Raw genomic sequence first — 17,469 nt, forward strand, 5'->3', positions numbered from 1 at the left:
AACATCATATAGTTTATCAGTAAGGACAAAGGTTTCACTACTGTAACAGTAAATCTAACAAGTAATAACACATTTTATTTCAAATTTTTTTGTTATATAATATGAGCAACATAATAGGAAATTGTGTTCTGTTGCTATGTTTGCTTACATGAATAACACTAGAAAAGATGTGTTATCCTACATTACTTTTTCCACAACAGCATAATTACATCAGCAAATTTTTCTTGTCTCAGTGTTTCTAGGAATTGAATTATTAAAATTTAAATAAATAAACCCTCTTTAACATCTATTACATTTATTTCATTTATATGTAAACAAAATGTGAATTCACCCACAGTTAAATATATTATTAAAACATATTTTAAAAAAATTAAAACTTCAAAGCCCCAATAATTTTAAAGAAATTTTTAAACTATAATAAGGTTTGACTTTGAAATATACATATTTAACTGACATTAATGCTAATCTAATACATAGAGAAAATGACAAATGCTAGTTCACACACACACATGGACCATAATCTGTGATGGTGATGTGATGTGGATGTTCCCTGATACTTAGTGAACACAGCAACCATTCTTTGACAACTCAATAGCAGTTTAGCTAATACACAGAATCTACTTATTTTAGTTTTTTTAAAACATTTAAAAGTTTTTTCTAAAAACATGCATAAAACCAGATTAATTAATTAATTGAATTAAAATCCTGGTATTTAAAAATTATAATTTATACAAAATTGAATAGTCCAAGTTCACATTTTTTGCAGATTAATTTCTTCAGTAAATAAAAGAAATATTTGATTTTCTCACTCAAGAAAAAAATCTAAAATTCACAAAATTATTAATTCAAGTAAGATTCATACACATTTTAAAGTAAAAAAAAATTACATAAATCTATTAAAATTAGTGTAAGACACAGGTGCTTTGGTGACTTTGCATTTGGTCCAATGTTATTTTGTCTTTTAAAATTTGCGCCCCTGAGGAATTTAAAGTAAATAGATATGTTGTGTAGGATGGAAATTGAATAAGTGACAAAAGTTCAGTTGTGTTTGATTTAAACTATAAACCTGCATGACTGAGATCACTCAAATACTTACTGGGGCCGGGGCACCTCGACCTCGTGGAGCACCTCTACCTGAAGCTAGAGAAAATAAAAAGTAAGAATAAATATTCACATGAATCAAAATGCTAAATATCATGGCTATAAATTAAAAAAACAAAAGAATCTAATCAGCAACTTGAACACAATAAAATAAGAACTTCATTTTAGCACTGATGTATACGTAGCTTATGATTATAAAAGTGAATCTTATAGAGCAATAATTATGGCTTTTGTTTCCTCTTTCATGAACTGTCTAGTAAATGTCTTAGCAATATTAAAACCCAAAAGTATTAACTTCTATGCAAGTATCAGGGCATGGTTGTATGATAGAGCATTTGGCTGCAAAACCTGAAAGTCTCGAGTTCAAATCTTGAGCTTGAATCTGTAGGAACTCCCCGAGTCCACCCAGCTCTGATGGGTACCTGACTCAGGTTAGAGTAAACAAGTCAGCTGGGCATAATGCTGACCACACTTTCCCCCTGAATGTCAAGGTCACGGACACAGATGGGCTCTACTTCATCTGTCCCATGTGTTTTGGGGCACGAACAAGAAACGATGATGATGATGATGTTACAATGATGTGGCAGAGAGTAAAAGTGTTGTACCTGATCCCCGGCCAGCAGGAGCACTGGGAGCAGGGGCAGCAGCGGGTGTTGTTTTTGCTTTAGGCTTGGGTGCCTGGTACTGTAGGTGTAATAAACAGCATGTTAAACTATCTTTTTTTTTTAACATAAACTAGTAATGCATTAGAATACATTATAAATACAACTAAATTTTTAAAATTAATTTATAATTAATTTAATAATAATTTTTTATAAAAGCTAAAAATATTTTTTATTATTTAACTTTTCATTCATCACTATAGATTTTAAACTTAACATTAACTAACTAAGAGAAATGAAGTAGTAATTAATAATGATGGAGATATTTTAAGTAGTCAACAGTCCATACAGTGAATTTCTCTCAGTGTACACACATTTCAAAACTAATATAACTAATGCATTGTGTTATTTTAGAGGTACTAACAGTTTTTTAAATTTGTGATTCTAAAAAATCCAAACAGGTTCTTTATTGTGATAAAAATAAAATAGAACTATCAAAATAAAAAAAAATAAAACTTGATCTTTGACAGTAATGATAATTAAACTTTTTAAATAGGTGAGCTGGAGTAAACTTAAATAGTGATAAAAACTATATGATTTATCCCTTTTCAAATAATGTTCTAAAACAACTATTTAGATTAACAAAAACTTGCTCAATAATTATTTAGATAAACGAAAAAAAGGTGAAAACCTGAAGGCAATAGAATATGGTATAATACTTGCAAAACTCACCAAAAATGTTGAATTTAACAAATGAAATGCAAACAAATATAATTAAATTTAAAAGTAAGTAATGCCACAAATTAAAAATTATTAAAAACTTCTTGACAAAGAAAAACCAAGACATATTTATATTTCATTGTGTTCCTTTAATTTAAATGTTATATATTTACATATTTATATATAAAAAAAGATGTATATATTGTTAAAAATGCATTGAGTATTTTTTGTTTAGTTAACTTTGTTTTATAAATAATTATATCATTTGTCCAGATAAACGATGCTTCATTTTCAAATTGACAATTGAGCCTTGTGGAATGATAGAAAAAATAATAAATTAGTTATGATAAAATAAAACTTGAAACTTCTTGCTTAGAGATGCTACCGATTCTCAAAAGTTTCAGTAAATGTAAACTTTGAAACACTCTCCCTTCCCCAAAATTAATGGGTAAATCTTCAAAATTTGCTTTAACATTATTAAAGCAAAAAATGCATAGTTAATTTAATTAACAGTGAAACTTGTTAATAAAATATAAATGACCTGTATCTTCTAATAAAATTTAATTTAGTTTTTACTAAAAAAAAACAATGTCACATAATCTCTAAAAATTAGACACTCAATAATTATCATATTTTCCAACACTGTCCTTGTTTCCTTGATAGAAAACCCTCGAACAAAATGTGAGACAGTCAACAACTTACGTTTAGTCTAGTATTCTGCTTAGCCGCAGCGACAGGGCTAGGTTTGCTCCTAGGTAGCCGCGACTGCTGCTCTTTGCAGAAGTTGATGTGGCGATCAGCAGCCTGAGGGCTAAACCTTCTAGAACAGTATGGGCACTGGATGTAATCTTAGAGATTGAAGGAAACATGAATTAGATCTTGGAATACATCAGCAGTCTGAGGGCTAAACCTTCTAGAACAGTATGGGCACTCGATGTAATCTTAGAGATAGAAGGAAACATGAATTAGATCTTGGACTACATCAGCAGCCTGAGGGCTAAACCTTCTAGAACAGTATGGGCACTGGATGTAATCTTAGAGATAGAAGGAAACATGAATTAGATCTTGGACTACATCAGCAGCCTGAGGGCTAAACCTTCTAGAACAGTATGGGCACTGGATGTAATCTTAGAGATAGAAGGAAACATGAATTAGATCTTGGACTGTATTAGCAGTCTGAGGGCTAAACCTTCTAGAACAGTATGGGCACTGGATGTAATCTTAGAGATAGAAGGAAACATGAATTAGATCTTGGAATACATCAGCAGCCTGAGGGCTAAACCTTCTAGAACAGTATGGGCACTGGATGTAATCTTAGAGATAGAAGAAAACATGAATTAGATCTTGGACTACATCAGCAGCCTTGGGTTAAACCTTCTAGAACAGTATGGGCACTGGATGTAATCTTAGAGATAGAAGGAAACATGAATTAGATCTTGGACTACATCAGCAGCCTGAGGGCTAAACCTTCTAGAACAGTAGGGGCACTGGATGTAATCTTAGAGATAGAAGGAAACATGAATTAGATCTTGGACTACATCAGCAGCCTTGGGTTAAACCTTCTAGAACAGTATGGGCACTGGATGTAATCTTAGAGATAGAATAAAACATGAATTAGATCTTGGAATACATCAGCAGCCTGAGGGCTAAACCTTCTAGAACAGTATGGGCACTGGATGTAATCTTAGAGATAGAAGGAAACATGAATTAGATCTTGGACTACATCAGCAGCCTTGGGTTAAACCTTCTAGAACAGTATGGGCACTGGATGTAATCTTAGAGATAGAATAAAACATGAATTAGATCTTGGAATACATCAGCAGCCTGAGGGCTAAACCTTCTAGAACAGTATGGGCACTGGATGTAATCTTAGAGATAGAAGGAAACATGAATTAGATCTTGGACTGTATTAGCAGCCTGAGGGCTAAACCTTCTAGAACAGTATGGGCACTGGATGTAATCTTAGAGATAGAAGGAAACATGAATTAGATCTTGGAATACATCAGCAGCCTGAGGGCTAAACCTTCTAGAACAGTAGGGGCACTGGATGTAATCTTAGAGATAGAAGGAAACATGAATTAGATCTTGGACTACATCAGCAGCCTTGGGTTAAACCTTCTAGAACAGTATGGGCACTGGATGTAATCTTAGAGATAGAATAAAACATGAATTAGATCTTGGAATACATCAGCAGCCTGAGGGCTAAACCTTCTAGAACAGTATGGGCACTGGATGTAATCTTAGAGATAGAAGGAAACATGAATTAGATCTTGGACTATATTAGCAGCCTGAGGGCTAAACCTTCTAGAACAGTATGGGCACTGGATGTAATCTTAGAGATAGAAGGAAACATGAATTAGATCTTGGAATACATCAGCAGCCTGAGGGCTAAACCTTCTAGAACAGTAGGGGCACTGGATGTAATCTTAGAGATAGAAGGAAACATGAATTAGATCTTGGACTACATCAGCAGCCTTGGGTTAAACCTTCTAGAACAGTATGGGCACTGGATGTAATCTTAGAGATAGAATAAAACATGAATTAGATCTTGGAATACATCAGCAGCCTGAGGGCTAAACCTTCTAGAACAGTATGGGCACTGGATGTAATCTTAGAGATAGAAGGAAACATGAATTAGATCTTGGACTACATCAGCAGCCTTGGGTTAAACCTTCTAGAACAGTATGGGCACTGGATGTAATCTTAGAGATAGAAGGAAACATGAATTAGATCTTGGAATACATCAGCAGCCTGAGGGCTAAACCTTCTAGAACAGTATGGGCACTGGATGTAATCTTAGAGATAGAAGGAAACATGAATTAGATCTTGGAATACATCAGCAGCCTGAGGGCTAAACCTTCTAGAACAGTATGGGCACTGGATGTCTATTATTGCTTTGTCTAATATTCCTTAACTTCTCACACAAAATATCAAAGACCTGTGGTGAACTTTAAAGCAACAGCTAATAGAGACACATATCAAAGCCCGTAAATGGGGATGGATCGGACACACATTAAGAAAAGAAAAAGAAAACATCGCAAAACACGCTTTGGACTGGAATCCCCATGGAAAAAGGAGGGTGGGCCGGCCAAGGAAGACATGGAGAAGAACGGTTGAAGAAGAGGCGAAAACAGCTGGGCTCACATGGGCACAGATAAAGGGGGCAGCCCAAAACCGAGTCCGATGGAGATGTGTGGTTGCAGCCCTTTGCTCCCCAGGGGCCACAAAGGAACGATGATGATGTCTCACAGCAGAACAGGCTATCATTTAAAGCATGATAAATGTAACGTAAACATGAATGAAAAATATTGTACCTGGATTAATAGATGGAGGTGGGGGTGGTGGGAGGGGTCCACCGGAGTCAATGGCAGCTTGCACACCCCTGGCATTACGAACAGCATTGATGAAATCTTCATGTTTCTCTCTCCAGTGGGACTTGGGTGGCTTTATTTCCTAGACACACAGGCAAAGAGAACAGGTGAATAGCATGCACTGGCAACTTAAAGATACACTGACATCATGAGTCTGGAATAACTAAACAATCTACGACAAAATTACCAGTAAATGTTATTTACATGTCCTCCTCAGGAATATTGCTGTTAAATTATTAGAAAAGTAATATAATTTACTGTCTGTAAAAATTTGTCAAAAATATACTGGTATATATTTTAATAAAACAACTGTGGCAAAAAAAATTAATAAGAATATTATTAAAAATTTACAATAATATTAATTTGTATTATAATAGATGCAATTGAATTATGCTTTCTTTTTCCATTAGGGTAGTGTTATCAAAATTACAATGCTTTTTTAAATCTTAAAAGGTTAAGAATTAAACCAGCCATCAGCCCATTGATTTTGAGCCTCTTATAATAAAAAATTCATTTATATAAAATTTAATAAACATTATTTGACTTTTTCTTTTTTAGAAAATAAATGAAGAAAGTAATTTAACAAATAAAGGACAAGAAAACTTTTGATATTTTTTTAAAAATGTTTAAACACATTTGAATAAACTTTCAAAATGTATGTGATAGGGGATAAAAACAATTTCAATACCAACTTATTTATCCCCTACCATAATTTACATTACAACATAGGACTTACATTCTACCATTTCCAACAGCAATGAGTACATGAGGAATAAATTTATTTATTTTTTCAGTTCAAAATTAACAAAGCATACATCACAACAGTGCATGGATATGTTTGTGTTCAGTTGGCTTCTACAGAAGCTTGCAAGATGTTTTTGAAGCCGTAAATAATATAAACAAGCTTTAAATAAACAATTAATTATTTAAAGTTTGCTCTGGGTTTTGATTTTCTCACAGACAAATCCTGACAGCTTTATTTTCAAGCTAATGCTAGGAAATAGTAATGGATAAAGTATTCCATCATCATACACATGAGATCAGTGGACAAATCCTGCATTGGAGTGGAACACAACAGGAAACTGAAAAAACGTAGATCAGTCAAGAAGGAAATTAAGCGATTTTGAAGAAAATAAAGAAGGTATCTACTAATTGTGTTCATTTGCTATGTAGGATATTTGCCCTATGCTCCAAATACGAAGAAGAAGAAAAAAATTGTATAAAATAATTGCCAATAATTTAAAAACTTGAAGCAAATAATATAGATGTTGTACTTCAGATATTTAGCAAAGTATTATATTGTCCAAATGAAAAACATTTTTTCTCATCAAAGAGTTGAGCAAAGTTGAAATAAAACAAGAATTTTATAGCAACAAGATTTAAATGCATTTAAGATAATATAACAAATATATAACTTTCTATAGCTATAATAGTAAAAGCTCAGGTAGATAAGTTGTATTGAAAAGATTTCTCAAGCAAACAAAAGCTTACAATAAAATAAATTAGTGACTGCAGTGAAGTTTACAAACCTTTTTCTGCGCTTGTTTAATCTGCTTGAGCGACAGCTCCCCCTCAATCACTCGCTGCTTAGATGAATCAAATGGTTTCCTTTTGGAGGCTGAGGCTGCTGTTTTCTTGCAAACATTGCTGTGTTTAGTCTGGGGAAAATAAAACATTGGGATGTTTAGTGTGGTGAAAAATTGTTTTTAATTTTAGTTTGGTGAAAATCAAACATTGCTGTGTTTAGTCTGGGGACAATAAAACATTGGGATGTTTAGTGTGGTGAAAATTTTTTTAAATTTTAGTTTGGTGAAAATCAAACATTGCTGTGTTTAGTCTGGGGAAAATAAAACATTGGGATGTTTAGTGTGGTGAAAATAAAATAAAAATGTTTAGTTTGGTGAAAATCAAACATTGCCGTGTTTAATCTGGTGAAAAAAAATTAAAATTCTTTACTTATGAAGATTTTAGTTATGACGGTGTAGGGAAATGGTGTGTGGTAAAAAGCTAGAGGAAAGAGAAAATTTGTAGCAGATTTCTTCCTGTGACTCACCAACACCTCCGGAGCAAAACTTCTCCCACAGATTTTACACGGAACCCGAGTATCGCTGTACTGAACTGGAGAATAGAGAAAATAAAAAGGGAGTGAATGACAACAGTTGTGCACTTAGTTAGTTACCTCTGTATTAAGAGAGAAGAAACCTAACTAAGTACGCCAATGTTAAATTGCTTCAATTTTGAGAGATAATGCTCTCTAACGTTAATTGTTTAAAACAATATAATTAATACTTTTAAAAAATTTAGTTTTTAAAATAAAAAGCAATTAAACTTGCAATAGTCGATTAAACACAATATATAACGCAATATTATAGAACATTACCCAAAAACATATTAAAAGCCTATACTTTTTTAAAAACATTTGTTAAAAAAATACTTGTGACGACTATTTCAGATTTAAGGGGGGTGGGGGGCTGATGATGTGAAGAAAAGGTAGGTTGTGGTCAAATTGACAAAAACTACAAGGTCCATTTTAGATGACACCTTACATCACAACAAAAATAGTTTGCTGATGTCAGCTAGACAAACACATACAGAACAGCATCTGGAGACAAAACCTCAACCAATAAGTTGCACCAGGAAGGAAAATGGGCATTCATGTCATGAGAAATGGGCCCATTAAAGTTCAATGACCAGTGCTTCACTGTACTAATAAAATTTATACTTGGCAGTTTTATTATTTGAACGGATATTGTGTTACAGAAATAAGTCTCTTTAATAGCAATTTATTGAGCAAATATTGGGAAGTATTACTGAGTAAAAAACAATTTTTTTAAAAACCCAGAAACGTTGGGAAAGATATTAGAGAATAGTTCACTACAATGTCTACAACACAGGAGGAAGTGGCTACAAAATATGTGAGGTAGGTTTAGTACAACTGGGTGGGTGTGGATTATAAGCTTGTAGCTGGATAAGAACCACTGATACTTGATTGATAATATGAATACTGTGTTTTCAGGTTACTACAACAGTGGGGTCTACATACATGAAGGATGAGAACCACTGATATATGATCATCTGGTTACTCTGTTGTTACGTAATCATCTGGTTACTGTGTTGTTACGTTACTACAACAGTGGGGTCTACATACATGAAGTATGAGAACCACTGATATGTTATCATCTGGTTACTGTGTTGTCACGTTACTACAACAGTGGGGTCTACATACATGAAGTATGAGAACCACTAATATGTGATCATCTGGTTACTGTGTTGTCATGTTACTACAACAGTGGGGTATACATAAATGAAGGATGAGAACCACTGATATGTTATCATCTGGTTACTGTGTTGTCAAGTTACTACAACAGTGGGGCCTACATACATGAAGAATGAGAACCACTGATAGGTGATCATCTGGTTACTGTGTTGTTACGTTACTACAACAGTGGGGTCTACATACATGAAGTATGAGAACCACTGATATATGATCATCTGGTTACTGTGTTGTCACGTTACTACAACAGTGGGGTCTACATACATGAAGTATGAGAACCACTGATATATGATCATCTGGTTACTGTGTTGTTACTACAACAGTGGGGTCTACATACATGAAGTATGAGAACTACTGATACGTGATCATCTGGTTACTGTGTTGTCACGTTACTACAACAGTGGGGTCTACATACATGAAGGATGAGAACCACTGATAGGTGATCATCTGGTTACTGTGTTGTTACGTTACTACAACAGTGGGGTCTACATACATGAAGTATGAGAACCACTAATATGTGATCATCTGGTTACTGTGTTGTTACGTCATCATTTGGTTACTGTGTTGTCACGTTACTACAACAGTGGGGCCTACATACATGAAGAATGAGAACCCCTGATATATGACCATCTGGTTACTGTGTTGTTACCTCATCATCTGGTTACTGTGTTGTTACGTTACTACAACAGTGGGGCCTACATACATGAAGAATGAGAACCACTGATAGGTGATCATCTGGTTACTGTGTTGTTACCTCATCATCTGGTTACTGTGTTGTGAAGTTACTACAACAGTGGGGTCTACATACATGAAGGATGAGAACCACTGATATATGATCATCTGGTTACTGTGTTGTTACTACAACAGTGGGGTCTACATGCATGAAGGATGAGAACCACTGATATATGATCATCTGGTTACTGTGTTGTCAAGTTACTACAACAGTGGGGTCTACATACATGAAGGATGAGAACCACTGATACTTGATAGATAATATGGATACTGTGTTGTCAAGTTACTACAACAGTGAGGTCTACATGCACATATCTGCTGGGCTGGGAGGGGGAGGGGTCAAAATGTAGAGATGATCCAACGCAACGTTATCTGTGCTATAAATTTCTAATCAGATCGTTTTCCAATAAATCGTAGGTGATCGAATTTTATTTGGCTTCCTGACATTGTAGAGACCATAGTATAGCTAGATACCAATAGTTGATAGACGAAAAAGAAAACATGCCAGTTACGTGTAAAAACTACGTGTATGTAAGGAGTGTACAGGTGTGCGTGTGTATGTGTGTGTGCGCAAACTACATGTGTCTAAAGGGTCAACAGGTGTGTATGTGTGTGTGTGTGTGTGTGTGTGTTGAAACTACGTTTGTGTAAAGGTCAACAGGTGTATATGTGTGTGTTGAAACTACGTTTGTGTAAAGGTCAACAGGTGTATGTGTGTGTGTTGAAACTACGTTTGTGTAAAGGTCAACAGGTGTATGTGTGTGTGTTGAAACTACGTTTGTGTAAAGGTCAACAGGTGTATGTGTGTGTGTTGAAACTACGTTTGTGTAAAGGTCAATAGGTGTGTATGTGTGTGTGTGTTGAAACTACGTTTGTGTAAAGGTCAACAGGTGTGTGTGAGTGTGTGTGTGTGTGTTGAAACTACGTTTGTGTAAAGGTCAACAGGTGTGTGTGTGTGTGTGTTGAAACTACGTTTGTGTAAAGGTCAACAGGTCCGTATGTGTGTGTTGAAACTACGTTTGTGTAAAGGTCAACAGGTGTATGTGTGTGTGTGTGTTGAAACTACGCTTGTGTAAAGGTCAACAGGTGTGTGTGCGTGTGTGTTGAAACTACGTTTGTGTAAAGGTCAACAGGTGTGTGTGTGTGTGTGTGTTGAAACTACGTTTGCGTAAAGCTCAAAAGGTGTATGTGTGTGTGTGTTGAAACTACGTTTATGTAAAGCTCAACAGGTGTATGTGTGTGTGTTGAAACTACGTTTGTGTAAAGGTCAACAGGTGTATGTGTGTGTGTGTGTTGAAACTACGTTTGCGTAAAGCTCAAAAGGTGTATGTGTGTGTGTGTGTTGAAACTACGTTTATGTAAAGCTCAACAGGTGTATGTGTGTGTGTTGAAACTACGTTTGTGTAAAGGTCAACAGGTGTATGTGTGTGTGTGTTGAAACTACGTTTGTGTGTATGTGTGTGTGTGTTGAAACTACGTTTGTGTAAAGGTCAACAGGTGTGTATGTGTGTGTGTTGAAACTACGTTTGTGTAAAGGATGGACAACTGAATGTTTGAAAACTACGTGTGTAGTGAGGGGAGAGCTGTGTGTGTTGAAACTACGTGTATAGGGTCAACAAGTGTGTGTATGTGCGCGCGTGAAAACTACGTGTGTGTGTGCGTGTGTGTGCGCGCGTGTGTGTATAGGGTGGACAACTGTGCGTGTTAAAACTGTACTTGTCGGTAAAAGACGAAAGAACGGTAAAATGGCCGCATGAAATATTCACTAATCTCCCGCCTTGTCCGAGCTAAGACGTGAATAGTTAAAACCTCATCTACCCTACCATACTGTAAACCCTTTTATTCCGATTACCATACTGTAAACCCTTTTATTCCGACTACCATACTGTAAACCCTTTTATTCCGACTACCATACTGTAAACCCTTTTATTCCGACTACCATACTGTAAACCCTTTTATTCCGACTACCATACTGTAAACCCTTTTATTCCGACTACCATACTGTAAACCCTTTTATTCCGACTACCATACTGTAAACCCTTTTATTCCGACTACCATACTGTAGACCCTTTTGTTCCGACTCCCACATGTCAGCCAAAGATCCATTCTCACATTTAAGATGTACATTACATAAGAATAACTTCAGGTGTATGCCCTAATAGAATTAACTGGACTATGTTACATTCTTAACAAATGAACTTTTTTATTACTGACGGCAGTAATTGTTTTTTGTTTAATTTTATTAAACATTCCTAACATCCTTAAGTCAACAATGAATAAACTAAAGTACGTTTATACTCTTTAGTTATTTTTTTTATGTGCCTAAAGATAGATTGTAGTTAGATCTACTCACTTTAATATTCTAATTTAAAAAAACGGAATATTATCGCTGTTATTGCTTCCCTTTATACTGACACGTGCGTCACTTATAGTTACTTCCCCTTAAAACATAAACAACACTTATGCAGCGTACAATTTTCAAATGTTCACGCCCTTCTCTACCACACATACAAACAGCAATAAATAGTTTTTAAATGACGACAGCCCTCAGTTTGTTTAGGCATTTCTGATAAGTGTCAGGCCCATTGATTGATTCTTCTAGAACATGTGTTATTTAGTTTTCTCAATTCGTATATCAGCAAAATTTCTCCTACTTAAATGACTGGGTGAAAAAGTAAACAAAACTGGCTTTCACTTTCTTTCTTTGAAAAAAAAAGGTTTTACAAATGTTATAACAAGTGATTTTCTAACACTTGTAATTTACTTTACTGTAATTATCAGTTTCGTAGCAGTGGCAAGTCTAAAAGATAGTGACAACTATTTTGATAGGGGGGGGGGGGGGGCATAATATTGAAGTAGGGTGGGGGCGGAAGAGGGTAAAGCATGTCCAATTTTTGTTTAGAATAATAAATTAATATGTCATCGTCCCCTAATTAGACAACGCTCTTGAAACTGTCGATTAGCGAGTATGATCGAAGGCTAATTTGAACAAGTTGTATTGAAAACAATATGAATTAATTTTATCATAGCCACAACCTGCAACAATAGGACATTGGTATCAATAGGACATTGGTAACAACAGGACATTGATATCAATAGGACATAATAAAGCACCATTTTGGTTCTTATTACAGTGGTTACGTGTTTTAGTCTATTTTGAATCATTTTTGTTAGTTAAATACGCTAAATAATGGGGCTAAAACCCGTCACATTCCAAAGGGGAAGGGTGAGGGTTGTCAGAATTTTGTAACGATTTATCACAAAAACTAAACTTTAGCCCTTGTTTTGCGCTTTTAAAAGATATTCTGTCAACTGTAATAAATATTTATCAATACTCAATGTTGACGCAGCTTAATTAACTTTTAAACAGAAATCTATGTTTTTTAAAAAATATATGATAATTATTGCAATTTTTAAGGTGGGGGGGGGGGGGCTCAGGGATAGCTTTTTGTGAGGATGGGTTTGAGGAGGTATAAAAGCTGTTTTAAAAAGCGTGACGTCGTTTCTGGAAGACCCCCTAAAAACCGTTAAAGAACTATGAAGGTACTTCTTTCTCTGGTCGGTATGGAGGATAAGTGTGTGTAGTAGGTCCTATTCTATCAAGGTTATTTTTCTGCGTGATCACCGCAATCGTTTCGTATGGTTACTGTAATGGTAAGATCAGAGGCGTAGCGAGGGGGGGGGGGGGGGTGCGGACCGCACCGGGTGACACCATTTAGGGGGGTGACACCAAGGCGAAAAAAATATTAAAATATATAGAGAAAAATTTGAGGGGGCGGGGGTGCAAATCGAAAGTTTGAGGAAGGGGGTGCAAATCGAAAATTTGTCCCTGGGAAGAGTCGCTACGCCTCTGGAGGGGGGGGGGGGGCGACACCATTAAGTGCCGCACCGGGTGACACCCGACCTCGCTACGCCAATGGGTAGGGTAGCGATATCAGCGATATGCCGGTCGTCATAAATAGCATATATAAATAAGTTTAATGCTTAAATGATATATCAGCTGAAATAGGGATCTATTGTCACTGTATAACAGGTCGTCACATTTATGACATCCCACTTCAAGGGGTCGGAGGGGGTCGGAGTTTGTGACGATAAAGTACGAAGGGGGGGGGGGGTCCAGAAGGTGTCACAACACACATTTGAAATTTAAAACGTAATGTAAGAAACTGATTTTTAGCCGTTATTTCGCGTTTTTAAAATGCTGTTTTGGTAAAGTGAAATAGAAACTGATTCATTAATATACTCAATAATACTCAATACTCGATATTTAAAAAAACAAAAACTGTTATTCTTTGGGGGGGGGGGGGGGGGGTCGTAGGCTGAGGTCTGGCGTCATTATAGAAGGGTTTGGTATATTGGGACAATGTGTGACGATAGGGAGGGGGTTGTAAAAAAATAAATAAACGTGACGTCATTTATGCATAACCCCGATATTAGTATAAACCTAATCGGCAATTTAAAAAATAAATAATTAAACCCTACGGTTAATAAAAACGAACCTGTATCCATTAGTCTTGTAGTAAAACCCAAAAATAAAAACTTATAAAAAAGAGCACCGAAAGTAAAAGCTGTTAGTCATGCTACTGCTATCTCAACTCCACTCTCTTATAAATAAATACACAGAGATCGGGCTATGTCTAAACATAGGCGGGTCAAACACTATCGATCGATCTATTCATATCGGTCTCCTCCAACCCAAGGGTGCTGCACTTTTATTACCAGTACATACAACACGATAAATGAAAGCTTCCTGACAGTAACGCGAAACGCCTTCAAAACACAACCAGGCATGAAATCCCCTCAATGAAAGTACGAGAGTAGCGGTAGAGTGACTTGCCTTTCAACAACGCCAATACCGTTATGATTTATAATCTTTCATAAACAGCACCTGGGTTTAACAATAGGCTAAAAAGAGATCGTCAGAAAATGACGTCACACACATGGGGGGGGGGGGGGGGGTTACGGTCCGTTATAGGGGTGGGGTGTTCAGGATATGTGACGTCACATTTGTTTATTTAAAACGTAAAAATGAAGAAAAATGTGTTAATTTAGGTCCATACAAATGAACATACAAATGTCTTATTTGGGAAAGGGGAGTTGGGAGGGGGGGGGGGGCTGGCTTTGAGTGATGAAAGTATTTTTTTTTATCTGCAAAAATAGCGTGACCTCGTTTTTATATTTGAGATTAAAGTGACTTCATTTTTATTTACATCATGCAAAAAGAGAGACTGGCCCCTACTATTTATGTGCATGTTTTAAAAAGTGAAAAAGCCAAAATCTTTCAAATTGCTGATGTTTCAAGTCTTAAGGGGATTCTTAAAAAGTGGCTTCAACTTAATATTTAACACCTGCTATACTTAACTAACTTCACTAATGAGGTATTGATCTTTCTAGTAGGCCTACATTCATCTGACTATGATTAAACATGCAAGGAATAAGAGATGAGTTTAAAAGCGTGTGCATATGAAATGTGTGTGAGATAGAAAGACTTGTAGAATAGAAATATAACACTATTAAACTACAATGATTTTATACAAATGTGCACTTGTTAGACTCAAGGGGTTATCCATAAATGACGTCACGCTTTTTTTTATGATTTTTACCTCCCCTCCTCCCCTCTATCACACATCATCACAAAAAGCCAGCCCCCCCCCCCCCCCTAAAATGACATCACACCTCAGTCTACAACACCCCTCCCTTCAATATTGCAGTTGATTTTTTCTTAAAACATATTTTTCCAAAATCTTGCCTGAACTATTAAAACAGTTTTGTAAAGTAAAACGCGAAATAAATTATAAAATTCATTTTCTAACATTGCTTTTTTTTATAATGCAAAAGTGTGACATAGCATGATCTGACCCCCCCCCCCCCCCCCCCCCCCACCACCTCCCCTCCCCACCATCACAAAATTACGGACCCCTCCCCCCTACGAGTGTGACGTCATTTATGGACGACCCCCAAGCTCATTTAAGCAAAATATTACATGATAAATATCTCCTCTGTTTAAAATTGAGTTGTATATCAGCCGACAAGAAACATTCTATATCTGAACATCTTTTAAACTAGAGAAATAGAAATACCAATGCAATGTTATAATTCATATTGTCTTTACTTATCTTACCCAAACATCACTCTAATTGGTGCCCGTTGTCTATTTTATGCTTGGATTAAAAAGTATCTTAAATGCTACTTATAAGTTAACAATTTGGGGGGTCCACCAAACTCAAGTGATATATTTTTTTATTAGAGCCAAGGCAATGTTAGTAACAAATATGGAGACCTTCACGCCACATTAGCTAGTCCACACTTCAAGGGTAAACCTTTCACCCTCTTGAACCAATAGCAAAAGAGCAAAACTTAGAAATGTAAAATGCATACTAATACTTAGACCTAGTGCTTAACAGCAAGTAAGTTCCAAAAATCAAACACAATTAATCTTGACTTTACATTATGATTAGATACTAATAGTTGTGAATTGGTGAATAAATTACCTATAAAATTTTATTGTAATGTGCTTTTGGTATAGAGAGGGTAAAAAATAACTAAAATTGAACAATTCAGTTCTAAGGCATATAGGCTTATTACATGACAATACAACATCCGGCCAGAGTATTTTCTGTTAGGGTTGTTATTACTTATTAGGCTTATTGTTAGAAAAGGGCTAGGTTCAAGGTCTGGGTTAGGGAAATTTATTTTTAAAAATAGCTTTAAATGGTGATATCAGCATTTTTAAAAGCAACAAAGTTTTCTATTGACAATTTTCCTACTTCTGGTGAGGAAAGAATTGAGCCTGTTTTAGAATCAGTGCAACAATATTAACAACAACAACACTAACTTTATTTTAAGTACCAATTAAAGAAAAAAATTCACAGTTTCTACCTAACTAAAATTAGACACATTTTAATAAATTCATAATTATAGCTGTTGACTTTCAAAGTATCACATTTGATACCACAACTGAAAAGTTCCATGGTTCAAAGTTAAGAGCTTTGAAGGCAATCATAATGATACAATGATGGGTGATCTCTAACAGATTTTTGTTAGTGTTTTTTCTCCGAAAAACTGCCTCTAACTCTAAACTCTTTAGTCTAAATTTAAAATTAAACTATTGAAAACTAAGACTTGCTAGAATCTAGATCTAACTTATTACTAAGAAATCAGTAAAGTGAGTAAAGCAGCAGTAAAGCTCAAATCAAATTAATTAATTATTTTCTGTACTGGATCTACTCTAAATTCTACATCTGGTACATGATGATAAAGTCGAGTAGATCTAGATTAAGTCAAGAGTTTTGATATAAACCTAGTCTAGATCTCTAGATCACATTGTAGATCTAGATCTTTTGATCGAGTTGTAGGTGTAGTGTAGGCCGTAGGCTAACGCCGGAACCGTAACGGATGCAAAAAAAAATTTCTACTTTACTTTTACAATTCGGATGATCATATTCCACAAAAGCTTGCGTTTTAATAGTATTTTTATAATAGTATTTCGATTAATTGGTACTAGAAACGGTACAAAAATGTATACATAAAGCTTTGTGTACTAACGTTTAAAATGTATGTAGTTTAAGCAAAACTGTTACATACCTTCGGGATCCGCCATTGTGTATACAAATAGTTGTTAATGAAGTTAACCAATCAGATGCGCCAATTAATGTAAATTCGTAAAAGT

At 35.4% G+C, this 17,469-nt stretch overlaps 1 protein-coding gene across 1 annotated transcript; it reads right to left on the reverse strand.

Annotated features, from left to right (window-relative positions):
- Positions 1–1,671: 1,671 nt before the first annotated feature.
- LOC131928073 (zinc finger C2HC domain-containing protein 1A) lies at positions 1,672–17,444 on the reverse strand. Its single transcript, XM_059283983.1, has 6 exons — positions 17,385–17,444; positions 7,848–7,912; positions 7,324–7,452; positions 5,738–5,876; positions 3,126–3,271; positions 1,672–1,785 (listed from the first exon to the last, which is right to left on the reverse strand). The coding sequence occupies exons 1-6, from the start codon at positions 17,398–17,400 to the stop codon at positions 1,672–1,674; spliced, it is 609 nt and encodes a 202-aa protein (XP_059139966.1). The 5' UTR covers positions 17,401–17,444.
- Between the last annotated feature and the right edge of the window lie 25 nt (positions 17,445–17,469).

This window comes from Physella acuta, unplaced genomic scaffold, assembly GCF_028476545.2.
Source record: "Physella acuta isolate Inbredline_101_S28 unplaced genomic scaffold, ASM2847654v3 ptg001460l, whole genome shotgun sequence".
Taxonomy (NCBI): domain Eukaryota; kingdom Metazoa; phylum Mollusca; class Gastropoda; family Physidae; genus Physella; species Physella acuta.